This window comes from Eremomyces bilateralis (genome assembly GCF_010015585.1).
Source record: "Eremomyces bilateralis CBS 781.70 unplaced genomic scaffold P152scaffold_17, whole genome shotgun sequence".
NCBI classification, from domain to species: Eukaryota; Fungi; Ascomycota; class Dothideomycetes; order Eremomycetales; family Eremomycetaceae; genus Eremomyces; species Eremomyces bilateralis.
Genome location: NW_022985083.1, coordinates 293,826 through 316,164, shown reverse-complemented (window position 1 = coordinate 316,164; position 22,339 = coordinate 293,826). Strand labels below are relative to the sequence as shown.

At 54.2% G+C, this 22,339-nt stretch overlaps 5 protein-coding genes across 5 annotated transcripts; 2 read left to right on the top strand and 3 right to left on the bottom strand.

Moving 5' to 3' along the window:
- The first annotated feature begins 4,767 nt into the window (after positions 1-4,767).
- P152DRAFT_460329 (CBS-domain-containing protein) lies at positions 4,768-7,480 on the top strand. Its single transcript, XM_033679877.1, has 4 exons — positions 4,768-5,238; positions 5,292-6,165; positions 6,218-6,312; positions 6,361-7,480. Exons 1-4 carry the CDS (start codon positions 5,059-5,061, stop codon positions 7,234-7,236), a joined length of 2,025 nt encoding a protein of 674 aa, XP_033532261.1. The 5' UTR covers positions 4,768-5,058; the 3' UTR covers positions 7,237-7,480.
- A 71-nt stretch (positions 7,481-7,551) lies between these two features.
- Positions 7,552-12,092, bottom strand: P152DRAFT_508586 (putative antiviral protein; the record flags this gene model as incomplete). Its single annotated transcript, XM_033682587.1, has 7 exons — positions 11,830-12,092; positions 11,571-11,771; positions 10,798-11,518; positions 10,598-10,764; positions 9,616-10,567; positions 9,430-9,579; positions 7,552-9,393 (listed from the first exon to the last, which is right to left on the bottom strand). The coding sequence occupies exons 1-7, from the start codon at positions 11,946-11,948 to the stop codon at positions 7,552-7,554; spliced, it is 4,152 nt and encodes a 1,383-aa protein (XP_033532260.1). The 5' UTR covers positions 11,949-12,092.
- Positions 12,093-12,300: 208 nt separating this feature from the next.
- On the bottom strand, positions 12,301-15,362 carry P152DRAFT_467669 (uncharacterized protein; the record flags this gene model as incomplete). Its single annotated transcript, XM_033680784.1, has 4 exons — positions 12,301-13,565; positions 13,615-14,630; positions 14,736-14,983; positions 15,189-15,362. The coding sequence occupies 4 exons, from the start codon at positions 15,360-15,362 to the stop codon at positions 12,301-12,303; spliced, it is 2,703 nt and encodes a 900-aa protein (XP_033532259.1).
- A 738-nt stretch (positions 15,363-16,100) lies between these two features.
- On the top strand, positions 16,101-19,302 carry P152DRAFT_460328 (ARM repeat-containing protein). The gene is made up of 2 exons (XM_033679876.1): positions 16,101-17,098; positions 17,223-19,302. Exons 1-2 carry the CDS (start codon positions 16,557-16,559, stop codon positions 19,090-19,092), a joined length of 2,412 nt encoding a protein of 803 aa, XP_033532258.1. The 5' UTR covers positions 16,101-16,556; the 3' UTR covers positions 19,093-19,302.
- On the bottom strand, positions 19,278-21,754 carry P152DRAFT_439582 (glucose-repressible alcohol dehydrogenase transcriptional effector). Its single transcript, XM_033677645.1, has one exon. The coding sequence runs from the start codon at positions 21,477-21,479 to the stop codon at positions 19,500-19,502; it is 1,980 nt and encodes a 659-aa protein (XP_033532257.1). The 5' UTR covers positions 21,480-21,754; the 3' UTR covers positions 19,278-19,499.
- Positions 21,755-22,339: the final 585 nt, after the last annotated feature.

Sequence of the window (22,339 nt, the reverse complement as noted above, 5' to 3'; positions counted from 1 at the left end):
ACCAGGAATGCCCCCCCCCCCCCACGAGGGCGCCTCCAGGAAGAAGGGGCACAGTAACACCGACATCCCCAGGGCCGCCAAGCACAGGATCGACCCCTATGGCGTTAGGAGTCACAACGAGAGCAGGAAAGGTAACCCAAGGGATGGCAAAGGCCAGAGCCCGGGAGCTAAACGAACGACTGCAACAAGAGATGGTGGCTAGCCAAAAGAAGGATCACGGCTCGAGTGACGCGATTACCAAGATGTTCCGAGACGGCATCGCGTTAGAACAAGGAATCAAAGCACAGACAATGGAACTGAAAACCGAGAACGAAAGGCTGAAAGGCGAACTAAACAGCATGACCAACAAATTTGAGAACGTCACGAACAAATTCCAGGATATGGAGAAGCTGATCGATACTTTGAGACAAACTCTAGAGAGAGTAGAACAAACCGTGGTTAGCCAGCCTAGTATAGCTAGCCCCTTGGGAAGCGCGCGAACGGGGTCATACGCCGCAATTGCCGCGGCAGGATCGAACAGCCTGACAGTCCCTTCCTCGACGATGCTCTCACCATCGATCGCCATTACACCACCAGACACCATCCCAGATCTTCGTTCCGTCTCCGACCCCGTCGTGACACGTATTCCCTCTCCAGGAAACGGCCAGATAAGGAGGGAAAACCATAGGCCACCGACGGTTAACCTCAACCTTTCGGCTTCTCGATATAGTTCAGCTGGTAATAAGGAGCTTAAGGAAATGATGAACAAGACCCTACAGGCAACCGACGAAACGAAGAATTGCAAGTGCACTGCCGTACTAAACCGCCGACCAGAGAGCATAGGCTTCGTCTTTCGATCACAACAGGAAGTCGAAACTATAGAGACAGCACTACCGTGGGCCAACGATCCAACGCTCCAGGACATAAAATTGAATATCCGCGAGGATTTCAAAGTCAAAGCAACAGGAGTAGGCAACCCAGAGACAGGTCGACGGATCGATGAAGATATTGTTAAGGACATCTGCATCGAGAACGATGCCCAGATCCGCGGCATGCGACTACTCAGCCGGCCATCAGCCCACCTAAGAATCGAGTTAGTGGTCTTCTGTAGATCGCAAGCAGAAAAAGATAGACTACTCAACGAAGGATCGATCTCTATCCAGGGATCATACGTGAGAATTAAAGAGTTCTTCGAAACACCACGAAGCAGACGATGCTTCAAGTGCCAATGTCCCAACCATAACGCAGCGGACTGTATAGAAGGCGCAAGGACTAGAAACGCCCCCCAGGTAGAAGACCCCCTCCGGGTAGTAGACGCATGGTCTAGAAACGTCCCCCAGGAATTATCTAATGCGTAGTAAACCTCTGAGAATACTACAGGCCAACATGAGGAAAATGCCAGAAGCACAGCACGTACTGATGAATGACGAATCACTACAGGATATCAGCGTTATCCTGATTCAGGAACCATCTTGCTTCCTGACAGACGACGATCGAGTGGTCGCAGCACCATCTACACACTCATATTTCCAACAGTTCATCCCAAACGAAACCCATAAGACACTACGATACCCAGTGCGGTCACTGATCTATGCAAGCCACCAACTGCGACCCAGGCAAATAGACGTAGGGTCACCAGACATCACAGCAATCGAAGTGGAGATCAATGGACGAGAGATGATTATCATATCAGTTTACGTACCAATACAGGCAGCAACAGTCGCGGAGAGCCAAGCCCAGGTTAGAGAGATACTAGACTTGATTGAGAACACGACCGTAAGATTCCCGTCCCATGATCTACTAATTGCTGGGGACTTCAACCGTCACGATCAGCTATGGGGAGGAGACAGGGTCAGAGACAACCATGGGGAGGATATTATCCCATTCATGCATAAGCAAGGATTACAACTTGCCTTCCCTAGGGGTACTTCTACACATAACTCAGGAACCACGATCGACCTCTGCATGGCATCAAGCCGGCTATTCGAAGACATACTCCGATGTACAATCTGGCCTATCGAATATGGCTCTGACCATAACGCAATCGAGTCCCAATTTGACCTAGACCTATACGACTGCACGAACGAGCCAAGAAGGCTCTTCCGGAAGACTAACTGGAAGAGGGTAGCAAAAACCACCAAGGAAGGGATAAAGAACCTACAAATCCCACCGGACAAGAAGATCCCGAAGAGAAAATCGACGAGTTCAGCACCCAGCTAATCCAGATCGTTACAAATGCGGTCCTCCAAGACACCCCAGTTGCTAGGCCATCGGCATTCTCAAAGAGATGGTGGACAATGGATCTCACAGACCTTAAAATCGCGTATACAAGGGCAAGAAACGAAGCAGCCTCAACGCGAAGAGCAGGAACCCCCAATAACCGCCTAGAAGAGAAAGCCAGAGTAGCTAGGAAAACCTTCCACGATGCGATACGGAGACAACGAAGAACATGTTGGAAGGAATTCCTTAGCGACAACAACAACATCTGGAAAGCCGCAAAATTCCTCCACCCAGCCCAATCAAGCGCGTTTGGGAGGATATCAGTCCTAAAGATAAACGAAGGGTTAGCGAAAACAGACCAGGCAATATCAAAGGAACTCCTTACCCAGTTCTTCAGCGAACCGGCAGACGCCCCAGAACCGCCCCAAACTAGAGAAAGACACCAACACCCGTGGGAGGAGATCACCAAGGAGGAAGTACGAGAGGCGGTCCATAGAGCAAAACCCTTTAAGGCACCAGGACCAGACGGACTTCCACCAGTAGCCTGGCAGAAGCTGTGGCCAGAAGTAGGAGACCACGTACATGCCCTCCTACAAGCGTCGGCCAGAGAATCATACCTCCCAGAGCAATGGAAAATCGCGCGGATCGTCCCGCTTAGAAAGCAAGGCAAACCAGACTACACTCTTGCGAAGGCGTATAGGCCTATCTCCCTGCTTACCACCCTGAGCAAGGCGCTAGAATCGGTGCTCGCAGAACGCTTGTCTTTTCTAGACGAAATGTACGGGATACTCCCAAAGGCCCACTACGGAGCAAGAAAGCAGAGATCGACGACCGATGCCCTCCAGCTAGTTACAGAGCAAATCTACCAAGCATGGAAACAGAAGAAGATACTATCGCTAGTTACCTTCGACGTTAAAGGCGCCTTCAACGGAGTGAACAAGGGAGTACTATACCAAAGACTCAAGGAAAGAGGAATCCCACCAGAGATTGTGAGATGGGTATACGAATTCTGCGGAAATCGGAAGGCGTCAATCATGGTTAATGGCACCGAATCAGCGGTTATAGACATCGCCCATGCTGGTCTGCCACAAGGGTCGCCACTCTCCCCTATCCTCTTCCTCTTCTACAACGCAAACCTCGTCGCAGGAAAGGTAACAGACCATATGGGAACGATGGCGTTTGTAGACGACTTCACAGCCTGGGTAACAGGTCCAGATATCAAGAGCAATATCCAGCGAATCCAGGAACAAGTCCTACCGAACACCGAAAAGTGGAGCCAAGAAAGCGGCGCGATATTCGAACCGGATAAGACCCAACTCATTTACTTTACCAGACGCAGGAAACAGGACGAGAACGAGCTCCTGCCACTGGTATTTATGGATAACGAGGTAGCCCCAGTATCAGAGATTAAACTCCTTGGAGTTATGCTAGACCAAAAACTCAATTTCCAGACCCACGCGAGAAGAACAGCGAAACGAGGAGAAATCGCAGCAATGGCGCTCCAGAGACTCAAAAGACTCAGCCCAAAAACAGCGAGACAGATCTTCACGGCGACAATCACACCGACCACCGATTATGGGGCTCAGTGTTATGGGTTGAAACCCTTGGTTCATCCAACCTCTCCGATGTAAACAAGAAAGCTTCCCTTTCTTGTTCTCTTCTTTAGCTTAATCTAGAATATCTTTGACTACGTGTATGTTGTGTGCATCCAGCTACCGTGCCGTAACACTCAGGTATGGTTCCCGGGCTCTGCAGGGACAGTAGCCCGCCATATCGAGAGAGCCACCAAACTAGGTGCGAGCGCAATCACGGCTATATTCAGATCGGCAGCAAGCGAGGTCGCAACCGCGGAAGTAGGAGTCGAAACTGTCTAGGAAAGACTCTACGAACTCACCCGAAAACACTGGATCAAGATGCATACAAAACCGCAGAATCACTACGGATGGAGACTTATCAAATGCCTGTTTAAAGCCAAGACATTCACATCCCCACTCGAAGCTACAGCCCACCTTTTCCAGCACATCAATCTGAAATCCCTTGAGAAGACAGTGGCGGGAGCCCGAGCAAGAGACCTACCTTTCCTCCTTGGAGCGTACGAATCAGAACCAAAGGACGGCCCGATCAAACGATGGTCTCCGAACATGGAAGTAGTTACGGCAACGATACAGTTTATCCAGGACACTGGAAGACTAGACCCAGGAACATGACATCCCTCTACACCTTCTCTCCCACACCTTCTCTCTTACACTTCTCTCCTAGTTATACATTCCCTTATACTAACTATATGGTCTCAACCCTCCAACCCGACGCTGTGCCCGAGTAAGAGCAGCGTCACTCTAGATCAGAACCTAGAGGAACAGAGGCACTCAGCAAACTGACTATCTTATTCCCTTAACACAGTTATAATATTTCCCTATGTTAGCCGCAGATATAGAAGCTAGTTCGAAGACCGAAGATAGAAAATGGGGGCACAAGGCCACGAGGCACCAATGTATGTAATTAGTCAGCTTAGGTAGTTCCCTACATGGGCCTCGCCGAAAGGCCTGACGGGCCGTGCGGGCGTATGAATCTCTCTCTCTTCTTTTCGTAGGACGTTGCCGCGGATTTCACAGTTTGCTATTGTCCCTTTTGAGGAGCCGAGTTCGTTCTATTGAATTTCCATTCAATAGCATACGGCCCATAAACGGGAATCTCTTCCTACGGACCCGTTGCTTACCCCGAGGACCTGGGGTAAACAATTGGTTGTTTGCTAGAAGCTGTCTCTATCCCTCTCCCGTCATTGGCCGATCACCCGTCTGCCGTTCAACTCCGCTTCTGATAGAGTTGATAACGGTGTATTGACGCCTTCGAATCATCAGAATGTCGGCTACAGGAACATTTCGTGGGACGCCTAAGGCGAGAGGGCAAGTCCCGTTCGCGAACAGCCCCTCCAACATCCCTCGTCCGGCTCCTGAGACCCAAAGTAGCTATGGGGGGGGCAGCGATCTCGGGACGTCGACTCTCAGTGCTAGTAGAGCGAAGCAGTCGAAGAAAGATGAGGTGTGCTATATAACATGGACTGTGGTCGGCGAATGTTGCTCACGCAATAACAGGCTATCCGAAGACGCATCGAAACCGACATGAACAAGCGAAAGAACCCTACTGCCCGTGTCCGGCAATCTCGAAAAGCTCCCCCTGGCTCCGTTCTCTCGTTGAAGCCGAGTCCTGCTCTCCAAATCAAACCGAACACCACAGTTGCCGAGGCGGCCCAATTGATGGCAGCGAAGAGGGAAGACTGCGTCCTCGTCACAGATGATGACGAGCGTATTGCCGGCATCTTTACGGCCAAGGATCTGGCTTTTCGAGTTGTCGGAACAGGCGTCCATGCCCGCGATGTCACGATAGCAGAGATCATGACCAAGAATCCACTCTGCGCGAAGACAGACACCAGTGCCACCGATGCCTTGGATCTGATGGTGCGGAAAGGCTTTAGGCATCTCCCCGTCATGGATGAAAACCACGACATTTCAGGGATTTTGGATATCACGAAATGCTTTTACGACGCCATGGAAAAATTGGAGCGTGCATACAGTTCGTCAAGGAAACTCTATGATGCACTAGAGGGTGTCCAGGCCGAGCTTGGATCTAGTCAGCCTGCTCAGATCATTTCCTACGTCGAGGCGATCCGGAGCAAGATGTCTGGCCCGACCCTTGAATCTGTCTTGACTGGATTGCCACCAACAACGGTGTCGGTCCGGACGTCGGTAAAGGAAGCGGCTATGCTGATGAAAGAGAATCACACAACTGCCGTTCTGGTTCAAGATCAGGGGTCGATTACTGGAATCTTCACTAGCAAGGACGTCGTCCTTCGAGTGATTGCGGCTGGGCTTGACCCATCAACATGTAGCGTTGTCCGTGTGATGACACCGCATCCGGATTTTGCTCCCATGGACATGAGCATCCAAGCAGCTCTCAGGAAAATGCATGGTGAGTGTTTGGCGCCTTGAAATTTGGGTGGAATTTCGCTGACTTTGTTAAGATGGACATTACCTCAACCTGCCGGTCATGGGTGATAGCGGCGAAATCGTCGGAATGGTTGATGTGCTGAAGTTAACTTATGCAACACTTGATCAGGTCCGTCTTAAGATACCCATCCATGACACTCTACTGACATGATCCTAGATCAACAGCATGTCCGCCGGCGACGCCGAAGGGCCCGCATGGAACAAGTTCTGGCTCTCCCTCGACGCCGATACCGAATCCATGATGTCCGGCGATGGCGGCAGCCGTGCCCCCCACACCCCCGATCATCGCTCCCTCATCTCCCCCGATCTCAGCCGCCCCAGCGTCGACCGAGGCGACAGCGTTATGCCCCACGAATCCGCCTCCCACAACGGCGCCGAATCGCCTGACCATTCCGCCGCCGGCCCCGCGTCCCCGTCGTTCGAGAACTCTCCCTTCCCTTTCAAGTTCAAGGCACCCAGCGGGCGCATGCACCGCTTGCAAGTGATTGCATCCGCGGGAATGACCGAGCTCATCTCGCAAGTAGGCCAAAAACTTGGCAGCGAAGTCGACGGCATCGGAGGCGTTCCCACAGTCGAGGACGGCCACGTGTCCGCCTCCGGGTTCGCGCTCAGCTACCTCGATAACGAAGGCGATAGCGTTTCCATCACGACGGACCACGACCTACTTGAAGCCATCACGCTCGCTCGGCAAGGTCGTCTGGATAAGGTCGACTTGTTCGTGCACGATCCGTCTGCGCCGGCGATCCCTGCGACGGTGGAGCCGCAGCCGGCGCTGCCGAAACAGGTTACGCCGCCACCGTCGACGACCATCAGGGAGCGTAGCAGGAGATATGACGGCGAGGATGCGGACGAGGATGAAGAGGAGTACGTGGAGAGGAAGCGGAAGGGGAAACAAACTGCGGTTCAGGCCACGCAAGAAGAACAACAACTCGTCGCGGGGGTCCCTAATGATATGCTGGTGCCAGGGGCGGCCCTTGCGCTGGCGGTAATTGTTGTGGGGGTGTTCACCCTGGGGCGAGCAACGAGTCGTTAGCATTGCAGCTAGCACGATGTTATATCCAGCGTCAAATTCGCCCAGGTGAGGTAGTTTTGTTCTTTGAAGCGCGTGAAATTCTACTAGTAACAGTTCCCTCCGTCAAGGCAGGCAGGTCTTCAGAGGGAAAGGATGAGTCATGTGCAATCTTCTATTCCAGTTAATGATCATAGAGCATGTTATCATCTAATGCCAGCAGGCGGACATTCCACTCTTCCCATCATATATACAATTAATCGCCTGTCCAATCCTATGCCTACAGTGGTTGATGCGCTTCATATCATATATCGTAGTCCGTCGTCCGTAGTAGCGATCTCATGCGACAACCCTCCGACTCAGCGCCGTCCATCCCGCGACATCCCACGGCGCCGCCATCACCGCCCTCTGCGCACTCGCCACCGTCCCTTCATCCGCCAGCGCCCTCGCCAACTCCTCCGGCCCCAGCGTCCCCCTCGGCGGCACCGCCCTCCACGCCGTCGTGACCGCCATCTCCCTCGCGAACCGCGTCTCTCCCTCCATCCCCGCCTCCTCCCCCAACTCTGCCACCTCCATCCACCCATGCGGCATCCCCGGCGAAATCATCACGCTCGTCAACACCGCGCTCCTCCGCTCCGCCCCCGCCTCCCCACCACCCACTAATTCCACCAACGCATCCAACACCCGCTCCACCCTCGCCCGCGTCCCCTCGTCCAAGTCCTCCCGCATCCGCATTCCCAGCAACTCCACCTGCACCGCCTCCGCTGCCGCCTCATCCGCCTCGATCGCCGCCATCACCCCCAGCCGCACCACCGTGCCGACGTGCTCCGGCACCCGCTCGATCGCCGCGAACAGCTGCTCCTTCGCCACCGTGCGCTCGTCGCTGCCTGGGCCGCCTTTTGCCCAGAGCACCTCCGCGAGGAGGCACACGACGTCTGGGGAGCTGGCGCTGTCGTGCAGCGCGGCGCGGAAGGCGGCGAGAGCACCGTCCATGTCGGATTGATAGTAGCGGGCAAGACCTTGGGTGAGGCGGGCAGAGAGGCGGATGCGCTGCATGTCTTTGGCGGTTTCTGTTCCTTTCGAGGATTCGTCTTCGTCTTCCTCGTCTCCTTCCGCGAGCTGCGTGGCGAGATCGGCGTCGTCAATCGCGGATTCAAAGTCCCTCAGCGCGAGCTTGTTGCGGGCTGCGTCCGCTTTCGCTTGGGCGAAACGGAGCATGGATTGTGTGGATTCGGTGGCCTCGTATTCTTCCTCGAAGCGGGAAGAGAGGATGTCGAGGTCTAGGGCTGCGTGCTCGTGGTCTTGGACGCGTTCGAGGTAGAGGGTGCGGAGGTGGGAGAAGACAGCGTCGTCCGCGACTTGGAGGCCTAGCTGGCGCAGCGCAAACAGCGGGCGAACGACGTCTTGCGTGGCGTTGGGTTGTACGCTCTTATGCGCTTCGTCAACAACCGCATCGAAGCTGGTGACCGAGAACATCTCCTTCGTGAGCTTCGATGACGACTCCGCGAGTTCGAACGCGTGGGTGAAATGCTGTAAGGCCTCCTTCCTATCGCCACAAAGGCCAGCCAAAATGCCCTCTCCCACCCAGGCATTTGCGTAGTCCGGATCGGTGCTCTGAGCACGAGTGAACGCCTGATGGGCGAGTTCATAGTCCTTATGGATAAGGTACAAAGCCCCCAGGTTCGTCCAGGCTCGGACATTGCGCTCGTTGATGTTGATCGATCGGACAAGGGCGTGCTGCGCGACTTTGGCGTTCAATGTCGTGGTCACGACTCCTAGGGAACACCAGAACTCCGAGTTGGAGGCTTCGAGCTCGATGGCACGCTTGAAGCAGCGCATGGCGGCACGGAGTGATTTCTTCAGGCGGGGTTCAGCAGAAGAATATCGCTCGAGCAACGTATGTGCTCGGTACTCCGTCCACCCTAGATTGTACCAGGCGACCGCTTGCGCGTGAATGTCTTGCAATGTGTGCATGATACCGCGTTTCTGTGCAAGTATCGCAGCTTCGACGCATCGTCTCAATTGAATGATGGTAATCGAAACTCCGTCCTCTTCTTTCGGCATTTCAAGGCACGAGCCATCAACTCCGTCAACGTCCGCAAAGAACTCGTACTGGCTCACTTCAACGCCTTTCTTGAGCAACGCGATGATGTTCTCAAACGGCACTTCAGACAATCGCGCCTGAGTGTAGGTAAAGACTGAGCAAGCATCCCCAACCGATTTCCAGAGATTGAAGGCATCCGGTTTCGTTTTCGCAATCCTCGCTGCGACAGCCAAAGCTCCAACGGCGCTATCAAACGCGCGTCCAAAGAAACCAACCTCAATATTCCTCCAAGCTCGGTCAACAAGCGTCTGCAGCAATGCAATCTGAATCCCAAACTCTTCCGGCCGTCCCTTCAATACCGCCTCATACATCTCAATCGCCTCATCGAACAACCCCAACTCCCGATTCACATTCGCCAACATATACTCCGCGAACCACGTCTCCTCCGGCTTTCGCATCTCGACCCCATCATCCGGACTTTCCGCATACCGCAACGTCCGCGCCGCCGAGTTATACCTCCCCGAGTTATGATACGCCTCACCCAACCCCACATACGAATGATACTCGCCTGGGTCGATCCGCACGGACGCAAGGAAGCTCACAATCGCACCGGGGTAATCCGCCCGGTTGATCTGCACCACCCCGAGCGCTGCGAATGGCCAGCTGAGCCCCTTCCGCCGCGACCCTGGCGCCGGCTTCGCGTAGCCCGAGTCGATGACCCGCCGCGCGATCATCTCGACGACGTCCCAGTCGCGCAGATCGGCGTAGTCCTTCGCGAGGCGCTCCGCCGCTAACGTTTCAGCGGCGGATAGCTCGAAGGCCTTCTGGAAGCATTGGCGGGCGCGCTTGCGGTCGCGGGCGTAGTCGGCGTAGTAGATGCCGAGGGCGGTGTAGGGAGGGGCGTGGTTGATGTTCGCTTTGATGGAGGCGAGGAAGTTTGTGTAGGCGCCGGAGCGGTCTTTGCGGGCGAGGCGGGTGGGGTTGAGTTCCCATTGGCAGGCGCCGATGCGGTGGAGGATTTGGGCGCGGAGGTCGCGAAGGCGGGGTTCGGTGGGGGAGAGGGCGGAGAGAGCTTGTAGGAGATCGGGGAGGGCGGATTGGTAGTCGCCGTTGAGGGCTTTGGACCAGGCGAGTTCGCTGAAGATCTGGGCGTTGTAGGGATCCCGTTCGTGAGCTTTGGCGAGGAAGGAGATTGCGGAGGTATAGTCCTGCTCTTCTTGTAGGATGAGACCAATGCCGAGAAGGGCGGGAGTGAGATCTTGCCGTCGTCTTAGGATCTCGTGGAAGATGGCTTTGGCTTGTGGGTGGTTCCTCGGGGATTGGTAATGGACAAAAGCATACGCAAGGATGCATCGTAAATCGTCCAAGTTCTTCTGCACTGACAGCCCACACCCGTCAGCGATGGCTTGTGTGAGTGAAATTCCGTCTCTGGCGATATCCACGGCCAGTTGGTGCTCTTCTAAATGTGAGTAGAAAGTCGCCATGATCCTGTGCGCGAGTGCCGAGTGCTTGGCTTCCGTAAGTCCGTCCATCATCATAACCAGCCTATCTTCAGGTGCGAGCGTCTCTTCTTCAGCTTCAGTATCTGCAGTATCCTCCTTCTTTTCGGCGGCCTTGGCTGGAAACGGGCTGATTTCGGACTCCAAGAAACCGTTGAGCACCTTGGAGAGTCCACTATCCGGGAAGAACGCAATGTACTGGCGCAGTGTCAATTGGTCCCATTCAGCTAGGCTGTCGCCGTCCTGCCACTCGATCTCGATATTCCAAGCTGGCTCGAACGGATGCTCGATGATCACCATATCATGCGCCAGCTTCTGTACCTGCACCAACTTTGTGCCTTTTTCCTGTGGCGGCAGCACCTCGAGAACCTCGACCGCTCGTTGAAGCAGCCTTTCTTCGTATTGTCGCCGTGTCTCGTCGTCGCTTGTCCAATCGATGATGTTCTGGTAAATCTCCTCCAGCTTGCTGGTCCCAAGCACTTCGAGTTTGACTTCCACGGTGACTTGTGCGATGCGGGCACCGATTCTAGTTCTTCGTTCGCCGATCTCGCGGTTGATTCGTGACTTCTCCTCCGCCTCGAGTACATCGGCGATCGTGATGTACGTATAGGCTGGTCGCGGTATCCGTCCTTCGAGGCAATCGTACGCGGGCGAATCCGGAAGTTGCAGCTCCAGCGCCGCCGCGTATTGGAGCTTGCTTCCATGATTCTTCGCGAATTGGATGACCTTGTCGAGTGCAGCGAAACAGCGGTCTTTATCATCCCTATCGCTCCATTGTCAGATCTATCCGTCTCAAAGACACCTCAGTTCCTTACGAATTGGCATATATCTCGGTAAGCTTCCTGGTTACCGAGATGTACTCCTTCAGTTTATTCGGCCCTTGTGTCTCATAAACACTCCGTAAACCAATCCACGCTTGGTCATCGTCGGGTTTGAGCTTCGCGGCAGCCTGATATGCTTGAGCGGCTTCCTGCTTCTGACCTTTTCGGTCGAGAGCGCGTCCGAGGAACAGTCGCCTTGAGAGGATTTTAGCTCAGAGTCTTTAAGTAGGGTAGGCCACAGGTTGACACATACGCAAAATAGTTCTTGCCATCGGACTTGAGCACCTCGTTTGCTTTCTCAATGGCCTCATCATATTGTTGAGCATCTAGGGCACCTTTAGCTGCCTTCAGCGCAGCTTTGATGGACGACATGCTTCCTCCTCAGAATGTTGATGGTCGGCTGGTTCGCGGACATCCATAAGAATATGAACGGTCTCTAAGATTTGGGCAGCAGAAGGTGAAAAGCACTAACGCACATAAAGCAGTTGAACTTCAAGCGAGCCAAAATCACGGCTATATTTGTTCTTTACTGGATTTCGGGATCAACACACTGAGTGACGATGGAAATTCACAGAGGAGCTTCCCCCCTCCCCACCAATCAGCGAGAGGGGCATCGACAGTGACGTCTACATAAATACAGGTACGAGGCATTGATATCGAAATTGGAGATATAAACAATTGCATATATTAGTAAGAATTTAATAGATCATAAGGATCAATTCCATCAACTACCCAATTCCACTCGACACCTCAACGCCTGCCTTGCCTGAGCCACGCTCAACTTCACAATCTCCATCTCCTCCAACACCCTTCTGGCACTCTCATTATCCGCAAACAACCTCCTCTCCACCTCCCACAGCCCCAACTCTTCCCCCTTCCATCCCTTCCTCTCCTCCTCCTCCTTCTCCCCCTCCATCAGCCCCCGTCCCTTGACCCTCACACCCAACACCCTCGCCGCCTCCCCACTCTTCCCCTCCAAAAACAACTCCACACTCACCCCCTTCAACACCGTCCCCGCCACCCCCCCAGCTCCCCGCCCTTCCATCGTCCCCGCTAACGCCCCAATATCTCCCATCAACACCGCCGCCCCTCCCCCACTGATCCGCCATCCCACCAACGCACTCCACATCGCCGTGTCCACCGTCGCCACCACCCGCCTCGCGATCCGCCTCACCGGACCGGGCGCCAGCCCTCTCGCAAGGAACCCAAGCTGCGAGCGAATGGCCGCGAGAACGGGCTGCACGTCGGGGGACCCGGGGCTATTCCGATCGAACCCCGCCGGTGAATGAGCCGGACCCGAAACGGCGCCACTGCTCGACAACGACGCGAACGACGCCCCCGCGGTCCGGAGGTAAGGGGTCAGTGCCTCCCGCACGTTCCGCAGCACCGCGTCGGTGAGGATGCCCTCGGTGCGGGCGCACAGGCGGTTATAGGCGCCGGCGGTCTCGTCGAAGACGGAGGCGGTGGGGGACTGGGGGGCGGTGCTGGGGGCGAGGTCGTCGTCTGCGGCGGCGAGTACGGCGGTAGAGGTGCGGGCGGCGATGTCGGAGGCGGTCATGGTACCTGCGATTGCGGGGTTACTGGAGGTCATGGCGGCGTCGGTCTCGGCGGTCGGATTCGGCTCGTCATTGTCGTTAGTGTCGTTCGCAAGGGGCGAGGGCGAGGGGGCGCGGCCGCGGACGCGCTCTTGTAACGTGCGGTACATGTCTAGGAAAAGCGGCTCGTCGCTCCAATCACGCATCGCGGCCTCGAGGAAGGAAGCAGACCCGTATACGCGGCATAGGCGGTCGAGGCCGCCGAGGCCCATAAGGTGGGCTTGCTCTTCTCGGCTGATGCCTTGGACGCTGCGGCCGAGGACACCGGAGGTCATGGAGAGGTAGGCTTCGAGAGAGGAGTGGAGCCGGCTGTGGAAGAGGTCGAGCATTTGGATTTGAATGTCGATGAGGAAGCGGAGACGGTGGGAGAAAGAGGGGAGGCGGCTGTACCTGTCTAAGAAGGGGTTAGAGCTGTTGTAGATGTGATATAGATGGTTTCTTACCTGTGGTGTTCTCCAGGAGGTCATGTAATCGGATTGCTGCCTTGGTTGGCTTTGTAGCGTTCGCGTCCACCCCCTCGTAATCGATTTCGAAACTTCCTGAGGTATTGACAATCTCCTCGTATCTCGCAAGAGCGAAATCATTCTCAATCTGTAACCATTTCGGGAAATAGCCTTTGAGCACCAACAATTCCCAAGCCAATCCGCACCACCCGTTTTCATTGGCATTTCCGTTCCCGGGTTCGTCATATTGCCAGTCATCCCTGAGCGCAGTGTCGAACGTCAAAAGCTCGTCGACAAGGTGACTCAGCAGCTGAGGGGGAGCCTTGTCGATGCCTGGTAGCATTCCGTTGACTTTCTTTCTCACCATGGGTAAGAGGGTGGTTATGAACGCCGAGATCGCATCGCCATATGTTTTGAGTAACGTGTTGTTCTTGGTGGAAAGCTCACCGAAGTATGCGGATAAGATCGGCTGCACATGCTCCATCACAAATGTCTCGTGCGTGCTCAGCATGTCCAAAACTGCGGATAGGAACATTTGCGGCTGGTCAATTCTATCCGTTGCACGTCCCGTCGTAAAGTGGTACCGGAAACGCAATTCAAGCGGGGCGGCCAGGACCTCGATCGGCAGCAACACCGCTGCCTGCTTCCCTTTGCCTCTTTGCATGCTCGCTGCCATGCTTCTCGACATCCCATCTTCGCTCCCTAGCTCAGGAAGCTGAAGATCCAATAGTTTCCGCACGGACTCGTCGAACTGGTCGCGCAGATTATTTGGAACCATGGCTTCCTTGCTCGGCCAGCCACACTCAGACAGGATACTGCGGAGTTCTTTGGCAAGCGTTTCCTTTATCGTCCCACGCACTGAGCTGGTGATGTCCGCAACATGATCGAGCAGGTGTGGCGCGGCGCCTTCTGCGTCCACTTGCAGAGGCCCAAGAGCTGCGTTGAGAGTTTGCAGACGGCGGAAAGTGTCGAGTGCAGACCGGTGAGACTTCTCAAGTTCTTTCGGGCATTGCGAACTATAACCATAGTCAGATTTTCCGTTCATTCGTCCATGTACGCGAGGCGTTGAAGACAACGGGGAGCGGATCGCGTGAATATCTCCAGAATGATCCCGGACTCACCTCAGTTCATCTACGTCTTTCAGCAGTCGGAAATATCCATCGGCTATGTCAAGTTGCCGTAACTTGCCCATGCTATTCTCAAACTTTTGCATGGCATCGTCGCTAACCGATGAACCCGTCACAGTGAGGAGGTCCTGATCCAGCTTGCCAAGCCGGGCGGTGAGGTTCGCCCCGCGATGGATCAGATCATCGGAGCCACTCTGGGAGGCCGATTGGGTCTCTTGGAGGCTTGATTCGGCGGAAACGAGCTGAATCGAGAGTTAGCAGAGACGCCGATGTTGCCCGTAGATGGATCTAAGGGCTTGGAGACGCAGAGATGGAATAATGCCATTCCCAGACGAGGTATGGTCAAGATATAGTGGCAGCGCTAGTAACCGCAAATGGAGAGACAACTCTTCAATGGGTTTATAGAATATCGTACTAAAGAGGCCATGACCAGATCGGATGACATACCTGTTGCTTGAGCAGCTCATGCTGTTGGCGGACATTTGAGAGCAGCGCATCTAGATCTTCCAAATCGGCTAAAGTTTGCAGCTTGTCATCCACATAGTCCGCTACACGAGAGGTCCGGTCATCCGTATTCTCGCGTGGGAATGATGGGATGGAGGACTGGACAGTGGATGGCATGGCGGAAGGGTGAGTAGTAGATGCCGCCGCTGGCGTGTTCAGCGAATGACGCAGGAGCCCAATACCGTCGATGGTTGGTTTTCGGATATATCGCTAGTGCAGTCCTTTGGGGAGAGAATAAGATGGCTTTGCCCAGTAACTTTAACCAAATTGAATGGCCTTGGAGTGGCTCAATGTTGCAATGAATCAGGCGAAGTGGACACGATATCTGCCCCACAGCAAGAAACCTGTCGATAGATGACAGTAGCACGACACGCAATAAAAGAAATCAAGACAATGAACACCACGATCCTAGACCACTTCTGCCACTATATTTTAGTCTGAAGGAAAGACAGAGGAATTATTGAGTCTTGGAGGTTTAGGATACATCTGATCTTTCTCCTTGTAGTTACAGTAGGAGCATGAGGTGAGGTCGCTTCAGGACATCCAGCCAATCAGAGGGCTGGAAGATACCGCGACGCGTTCCAACTTCCAAGGTGAATATCCAACATCTTGATACTCTACAAGGGCGGCAGCTTAACACTTTGAACTTTGGTTATACACTGTAGAGTAACTTGGGATTTTGGGATTATTTCTAGATACGGATGCCACCCGCCTGCAGCCGAAAAGGAGTGAAACCTCAACTGTTGAACTGCTGGTTGCATTCGAACTGATCGATGACATCCCTGCTCCACTCCTCAGATCGGCCCGCTAAAATTTTCCTTCACGATATCAATGAACATTTGGTGAAACACCTTCCGTACACTATACAACGCACCACGCGTAGAACAACCAATCTCCTAACCTTGTTCTTGCGGTTGGTTCCATCTTCGGTCGTATATCATTTGACATCGCTGCACCGTTCAAGCTCCATTGCCTGATCCATTCGTGCTGCGACGACGAGGTCGAAGTGAATTATTGCAATATTGCCGCTGGCGTAGCGTGCTCTGGCTGCTGTGTCTCCAATCAACTACGATTTTAAACACTGCTGTATCGCCGTTATATAACATTTATGGTCTTCAGCTGTTCCTGCTAGACACTTTCGTATTCCCGATCCCTGTCAACATCTGATATACGAAGTGCGGAGATTGTCAGACTGTTCAAAACACTTCTTCCTCTTCTGATACTGCTGCGCAGATTTTCCACGACCCTCTCTACTCTTCTTGTCTTTCTTTAGCTGTTGGATCCACACTCGACTCCCTCCGCATATCCATCATGCCTCGCGAAAACAAGAAGCGTGGCCGTCGCGCCGAGAACAAAAAGAGGAAGCTCGAAGAAGAATCCGAGCTGCAGCAAGAAGAATTTTCCACACAAGAAGTCCAGGAATACGTTCCGGCTGTTAAACGACATAAACCCGACCGTGAAAAGAAAAATGCCCCCGAAAAGCATAAATACGACCCTGAAAAGCACAATGCTCCCATCAAGGACGATATGGGACAAGACTTCATGCGCGTGGACCTGACTGGAGATGCTTTAGAAGAATCTGGAGTTCCAGCAGACCTTGGTGCCATGCCCTTCTATGGCCTATTAGACGAATCTGAACAGGCATACTTCAAGAGCGCGGATGAGCAGCTTGAGGCCAACACATTTGCCGATCCCGAAGAGCGAGCAGTGTTCCTGACCAATGTCTTTCGTGAAGCCAAAGGGAAGGAAATCAAGATTGCGTCAAGCCAGGGTGTTTCCCGGCTGTTGGAGCGTATGATCTTGCTGTCAAGTTCGGATCAGTTGAAAGCCTTGTTTCGAGCGTTCAGTGGAAAGTATGTATTCCTCCATTTCGTTCTTACCATGATTTGGTCTGCCCTGTCCTTGCCAAAGTCGCTGAACCACAGCTGGCGTCAAAATATGGAGTCTCAAGCTAATCGTTCTTGTTTCAAATTTCAGTTTCTCACACCTGGTCCGACATCGCTTCGCATCTCATTGTTGCGAGGCCCTTTTCATCCATGCCGCTACTGTGGTAACGCAAGAGCTGCATGTCCCCGTCGGTGACGCCAAGTCAACGGAAGTCGAGATTGATATGGATCCTAGCGGCGACAAATTCGTATCCATGGGAACGTACTTTCTCAATACCGCGGCAGAATTGCGCCCACATGTCGGGTTCTTCATGTCTCATCGATTTGCGTCGCATGCACTCCGAGTACTACTATTAGTGCTTTCTGGATCACCTCTATCCGACGCATCCCCATCAGTCAATCCGTCCACATCGAGGTCGCTCATCCGTAGCAAGAAGAAGGAGAACAACGTGGTCTACGGATTGGAGAATCAGAAGAATGACGAACTCTTGGCTCCCCGTGAAGTGTCCAAAGAGTTCAAAAAGGCAATGGAGGAGCTGATGTATGGCATGGTCGAGCAGCTTGACACCAATGCGCTGCGAGCGCTTGCGACACATCCCGTTGCGAACCCGACGCTTCAATTATTGCTCAAAATTGAATTGACCAACTTCGGGAAGAATGTCGCCAAGGATTCGGCGTCCATTATTTACCGCCTACTGCCTGACGACCCCATGACACCAGAAAGCGGCAGCGGACAATTTATCAATGGGCTGATGTACGAGACAGTCGGCGCACGGCTGCTGGAAACCATCATTACCCATGCGCCGAGCAAAGCATTCAAAGCCATCTCCAGGGATTTGTTCCAGGGAAAGCTAGCGACACTAGCACGGAACGAAGTCGCGATGTATGTCGTGTCTCGCGTCCTAGAACGGTTCGGGAAGAACGACCTCGAGGAGGCCCGAAACGAAATCGTTCCAGCCATGGGCGACTTGTTTCGACGGAATCGTTACCAAGTCGTGGGAACCCTCATCGAACGATGCTATGCTCGAGAAGTAGACACGGGCCCCATCGCCTCGGAACTCCAATCAATCTACCATGCCGAAAACGATAGCTTCGACATCGCCCAATTCCTCCACCTCTCTGACCTACCCTCCGACCCAACCTCCACCGATGCCGCCAACCCAACCAACTTCGGTCCACCACCCGACACCCCAAAGCCGCACCCCCACGTCTCGAAACTCTCCCAAACCATCACCTCCCACCCCTCCCCCCTCAGCACCCTCCTCCTCACCTCTCTCTCCACCCTCCCCCCTCCTTCCACCCTCTCTCTCGCCTACTCCCCCTACTTCTCCCCCCTCCTCGTCTCCGCCCTCACCGTTCCCCACGCGTCCGTCGTCACCCGCCGCAAGCTCATCGCCACCTTTTACGGCCACCTCGCCCCCATGGCCCTCGACCCCTCCGCCAGCCGCGTCGTCGACGCCATCTGGACCGGGACTGCCGGCCTCGCGTTCATGCGTGACCGCGTCGCCGAGGAGCTCGTGGAGGCCGAGGAACAGTTCCGCGGCCATCGGATCGGGCGGTGGGTGTGGAAGAACTGGAAGATGGAGCTGTATAAGCGGGACAGAAGAGAGTGGACTAGGCGGATGAAGGAAGAGGTCGAGGCGGTTGGGTTTGTTGGGTGGCCGGATGGCGGTGAGCGGAAGAGTGGTGCGGAGGTAGGGAAGGAGGAGCAACAGTGGCCGCAGCGTGCACCTGGTGCGTCGGGGCATGGGCAGCGTGACGCGAAGTTTGCGAAGGGGCCCGCCGGTGCGCAGGCAGGGCAGGGGAAGCCGAAGAGTGCGATGGATCGCGCGAGGGAACGACATGTTGCGGAGAAGGCGAGGAGGGAGAAGGCGATGGCGAGGCACTATTCGTCCGCGAACGCGCAGGGTGTGGCTAGCAGGGGGAAGGGGAAGGAGACTGGGGCGGAGGCTGGGGCATAGGGATTTTGGATTGTTTTGAAGATGCTGAAAGGAGATGGGGGAGATAATGTGGGCCGGATTGTAGTTGCGTGATAGGGGTTATAGTTTGAAAAGGCGAATGGTATATGCTAAATATTGTGCATTCGCGCGTGAACTCCAGGCTTGAAGCGACAGGGCGTATGCAGATATTACCAAACTTCGTTCTCCTACCAAATACAAAGAATTAACGAGCTTGTAGAGCATATACATTGCATTCTATCAAGAAACGCGGTTGTGATACAATATCTGAGTCATAGGAAAGAAACGCTAATCCATACATAAGTCCCTTCATCAAGTTCAAACCCCAAACCCCAAACGACCGCACTCAGGCACAGCTAAATGACAAAACAATCCCAAAGGAGGGCAAGAAAGCACCCTACGCCCGCTCACTACATCTTCCCCGCGCCCTTCCGCCGCGGCGTCACCGCAAACTCCGCCACCAACGGCAAATGATCGCTAGGAAAGTTCCAGTCTGGAAACCCGGGCACCTTCCTCAGATACTCCCGATCCACCTCGCCCAGCAGCCCCTTCACCCGCACCGTGTTGCTGCTGTACCAGATATAGTCGAGCACCCCTTGGTAGTCCGGCGTGTAGTTCGTGAACGGCAACTCGCCGACGGCGCCGTATGCGGATTTTAGGGTGAGTGGATGCGACATGCCGGCCGTCGAGAAGGGCCCGTAGTCGCGTCCGTCGAGGTCGTCGTGGTGCGCGGGGAGGGAGCCGCGCGCCACGAGATCATAGACGGCGGATGTGGGCTCGGAGTTGAAGTCGCCGCAGATGACGAGGGGGATGTCGGTGCTGTTGGTATATTTGCTGGACGGAGCGAACTCCTGGTCGGGGGCATCGGGTGCATCGGGGACGTCGGAGGGACGGGACCGCTTGTCGCGGACGGGAGGGAGGTCCGCCCATTGTTCGGCGAGTTGGGTGATTTCGCGGAGGAGCACGGCGACCTGGATGAGCTTGACGTCCTTGAACTTCGGGTTCCAGAAGATGTACGCGTTGACGAGGATGAGCCGCGTACCGGTAACGCGGTTTTCGAGCAGGTTGACCAGTGCGATGTGGTCCTTTTGCCATACCCGGTTGATATAGTCGGCAGATTTCTTAACGCTTTGGTCATTAAGGCCCAGCTCGCCGAATCGCAGCGTCTCGGACGCCAAGCTGATGTATTTGTCGGTCTTCCAGAACGTGCCGCACCCGTCGACGAGACGCGCTTGCTCCCCGTTGAGGTAGCGTGAGCGGGTTCGCTGTGAGTAGTATGATGCGTAGCCGAGCTCCCTTAGCCTTTGGCGGAAGTCTTCGTGTGTGATAGCGTCGAACTCTTGGAGGCAGATGAAGTCGGATTCGAAGTTTTCGAGTTCGCGAAGGATTAAGTCGCGGCGGTAGTCCCAGCTAAGGGCTTTATCCGGGACACAGCCGTGATGTGCGGAAGTGCCGGCTCGTTGACAGAGGATGTTGTAGGAGAGTGCGGTGAAGGTTTCTTGAGATTGGTCGGACGTTTCAAAGAAACCGATCCAGTCCCGGTCGGGGTGTGGGGGCGGCGTGATCCTGTTCCGATAGTACTTAATCAAATTCTCCGTGCCGGCCTCTTTGATCTCAGGACCAACGTCATGGTCGATGGGGTTGCCACGGATCCCTAGGATCCGCAACCGGAAGAGGTAACCAATCTCGACCGGAAGATGTTCGAGGCTGTTGTCGAACAAGAGCAGCTCTTGAAGATTGCTAAGCAGGCCGATCTCCCCGGGAAGCTCAACAAGAAGGTTATTCGAGATGTCCAGATGGATCAGGTTCTTCAAGCGACCAATCTCAGGGGGGATCCGAACAAGCTTGTTGTGGTCCAGGTGAAGCTCTTCCAGGAATTCGAACCGGAACAACGCGGATGAGAGAAGTCGAAGTCCTTGGCCTGATAAATCCAGACCAGCCCAGGCTGACCGCTCTTTCGGTTTTGCAATGGCTGCCCGACTTCGGTCATCAGGGTCCTCATTATCCTCATCCGCAGCATTGACCTTCACGATATCTGGAGGCGGTCTCCTCGCAAAGGTTTTGGCGTGGTAATGTGGGGTTCCGGATTGCATGTACTCCCTGTAGGCCTTTATATGCTCTTTCCACTGTTCATTGCCCGATTCGTCCAGCTCTTCAATATGACTACCGGACGGCTCCTCATGGGCGTGTCGATCATATTGGTGAGCCAAACTCAGCGGTGTCCCGGACGAGGTGTACCGATGGGCACTGTTCTGTCCTCGTGCATGGCTTCCGTGGGGAAAGTTTTGATGTTGATGTACGCCGCCTAGATTTTGCAGATGCGTATGCTGCATGCCATACCGGTGGTGGCCTTGCCCTCCTCCGAAGGTCCGGTCATTTTGATTGAACATCAGGTCCGTGGCAAGGATGTGGTCCACTTCGGGATTATTACAATTGGTATGACATCAGAGAGAGCCCGGATTCGGATTGAATTCAAAGAAACAGGGCCCGACACAAAGATATTGGGCGTTTATTAAGCAATCTGGACCGCTGGTTGGACATCAGATGTTCGAAGTGGAGGAACTGAAAGAGCGTAGACCCGTTCAACGACAAAATCAGCCGCTTGAAAACCAAAACCCTGTGAAACTGTCAAGACCGCCGATATCGCTAGGTTTAGATATTAAAGGATAAGAACATGAATAAGAGAAGGACATGAAATAGTGAAAGATCCGATCGAAGGCATCTAAGTCCGAGAACATTCGCAAACTTGGAGCCTGATGTCTTAGATCACGTGAGGACATGACGCATGTTGTTGATCCGACGCGTTAGACATGACTCGGTCGGAATCTCCCACTCAATAAATATCTCAGTAGTGACTCCAAACTTATCTTTTTCTTCAAGCGTCGTCCTCACCAACGCTGCGTTTATTTGTCCATGAACAGAATTTCTGATCACTGGACAAATGAGAAATTCGGAGTAATCTTCAACCTTTCGCTACCCTCTTGTCTTCATGGCGAGAGCTCTGGCTGCTGCCCGTGAGGGCCTGGCGCGACTTGTGCCTGCATTCGGCATCAGAAATCTCGGGGCGCTTTTCGAAAGAGAGGTCGCTCCATGGGAGTCGGTGCGAAGATTGTGTGTGTGCGCATGACACTTGAGTGCAATACGCGGCGTATCGATCTCCTGCCTACCCTGCGAAAGCAGAATGGTTGGAGTGAGGTGCCATTCGATTCCGATTACTCGGGTGAGGACGACGCTTCAACCCTTTTTTCCC

Bases quoted from the DNA above. Each gene is read 5' to 3' on its own strand.
- P152DRAFT_460328 (XM_033679876.1), top strand. From the start codon at position 16,557: ATGCCTCGCGAAAACAAGAAGCGTGGCCGTCGCGCCGAGAACAAAAAG. The intron at 17,099-17,222 runs GTATGTATTCCT...TTCAAATTTCAG, and splicing joins TTTCGAGCGTTCAGTGGAAA to TTTCTCACACCTGGTCCGAC.
- P152DRAFT_460329 (XM_033679877.1), top strand. From the start codon at position 5,059: ATGTCGGCTACAGGAACATTTCGTGGGACGCCTAAGGCGAGAGGGCAA. The intron at 6,166-6,217 runs GTGAGTGTTTGG...GACTTTGTTAAG, and splicing joins AGCTCTCAGGAAAATGCATG to ATGGACATTACCTCAACCTG. The intron at 6,313-6,360 runs GTCCGTCTTAAG...ACATGATCCTAG, and splicing joins CTTATGCAACACTTGATCAG to ATCAACAGCATGTCCGCCGG.
- P152DRAFT_439582 (XM_033677645.1), bottom strand. From the start codon at position 21,479: ATGTTCAATCAAAATGACCGGACCTTCGGAGGAGGGCAAGGCCACCAC.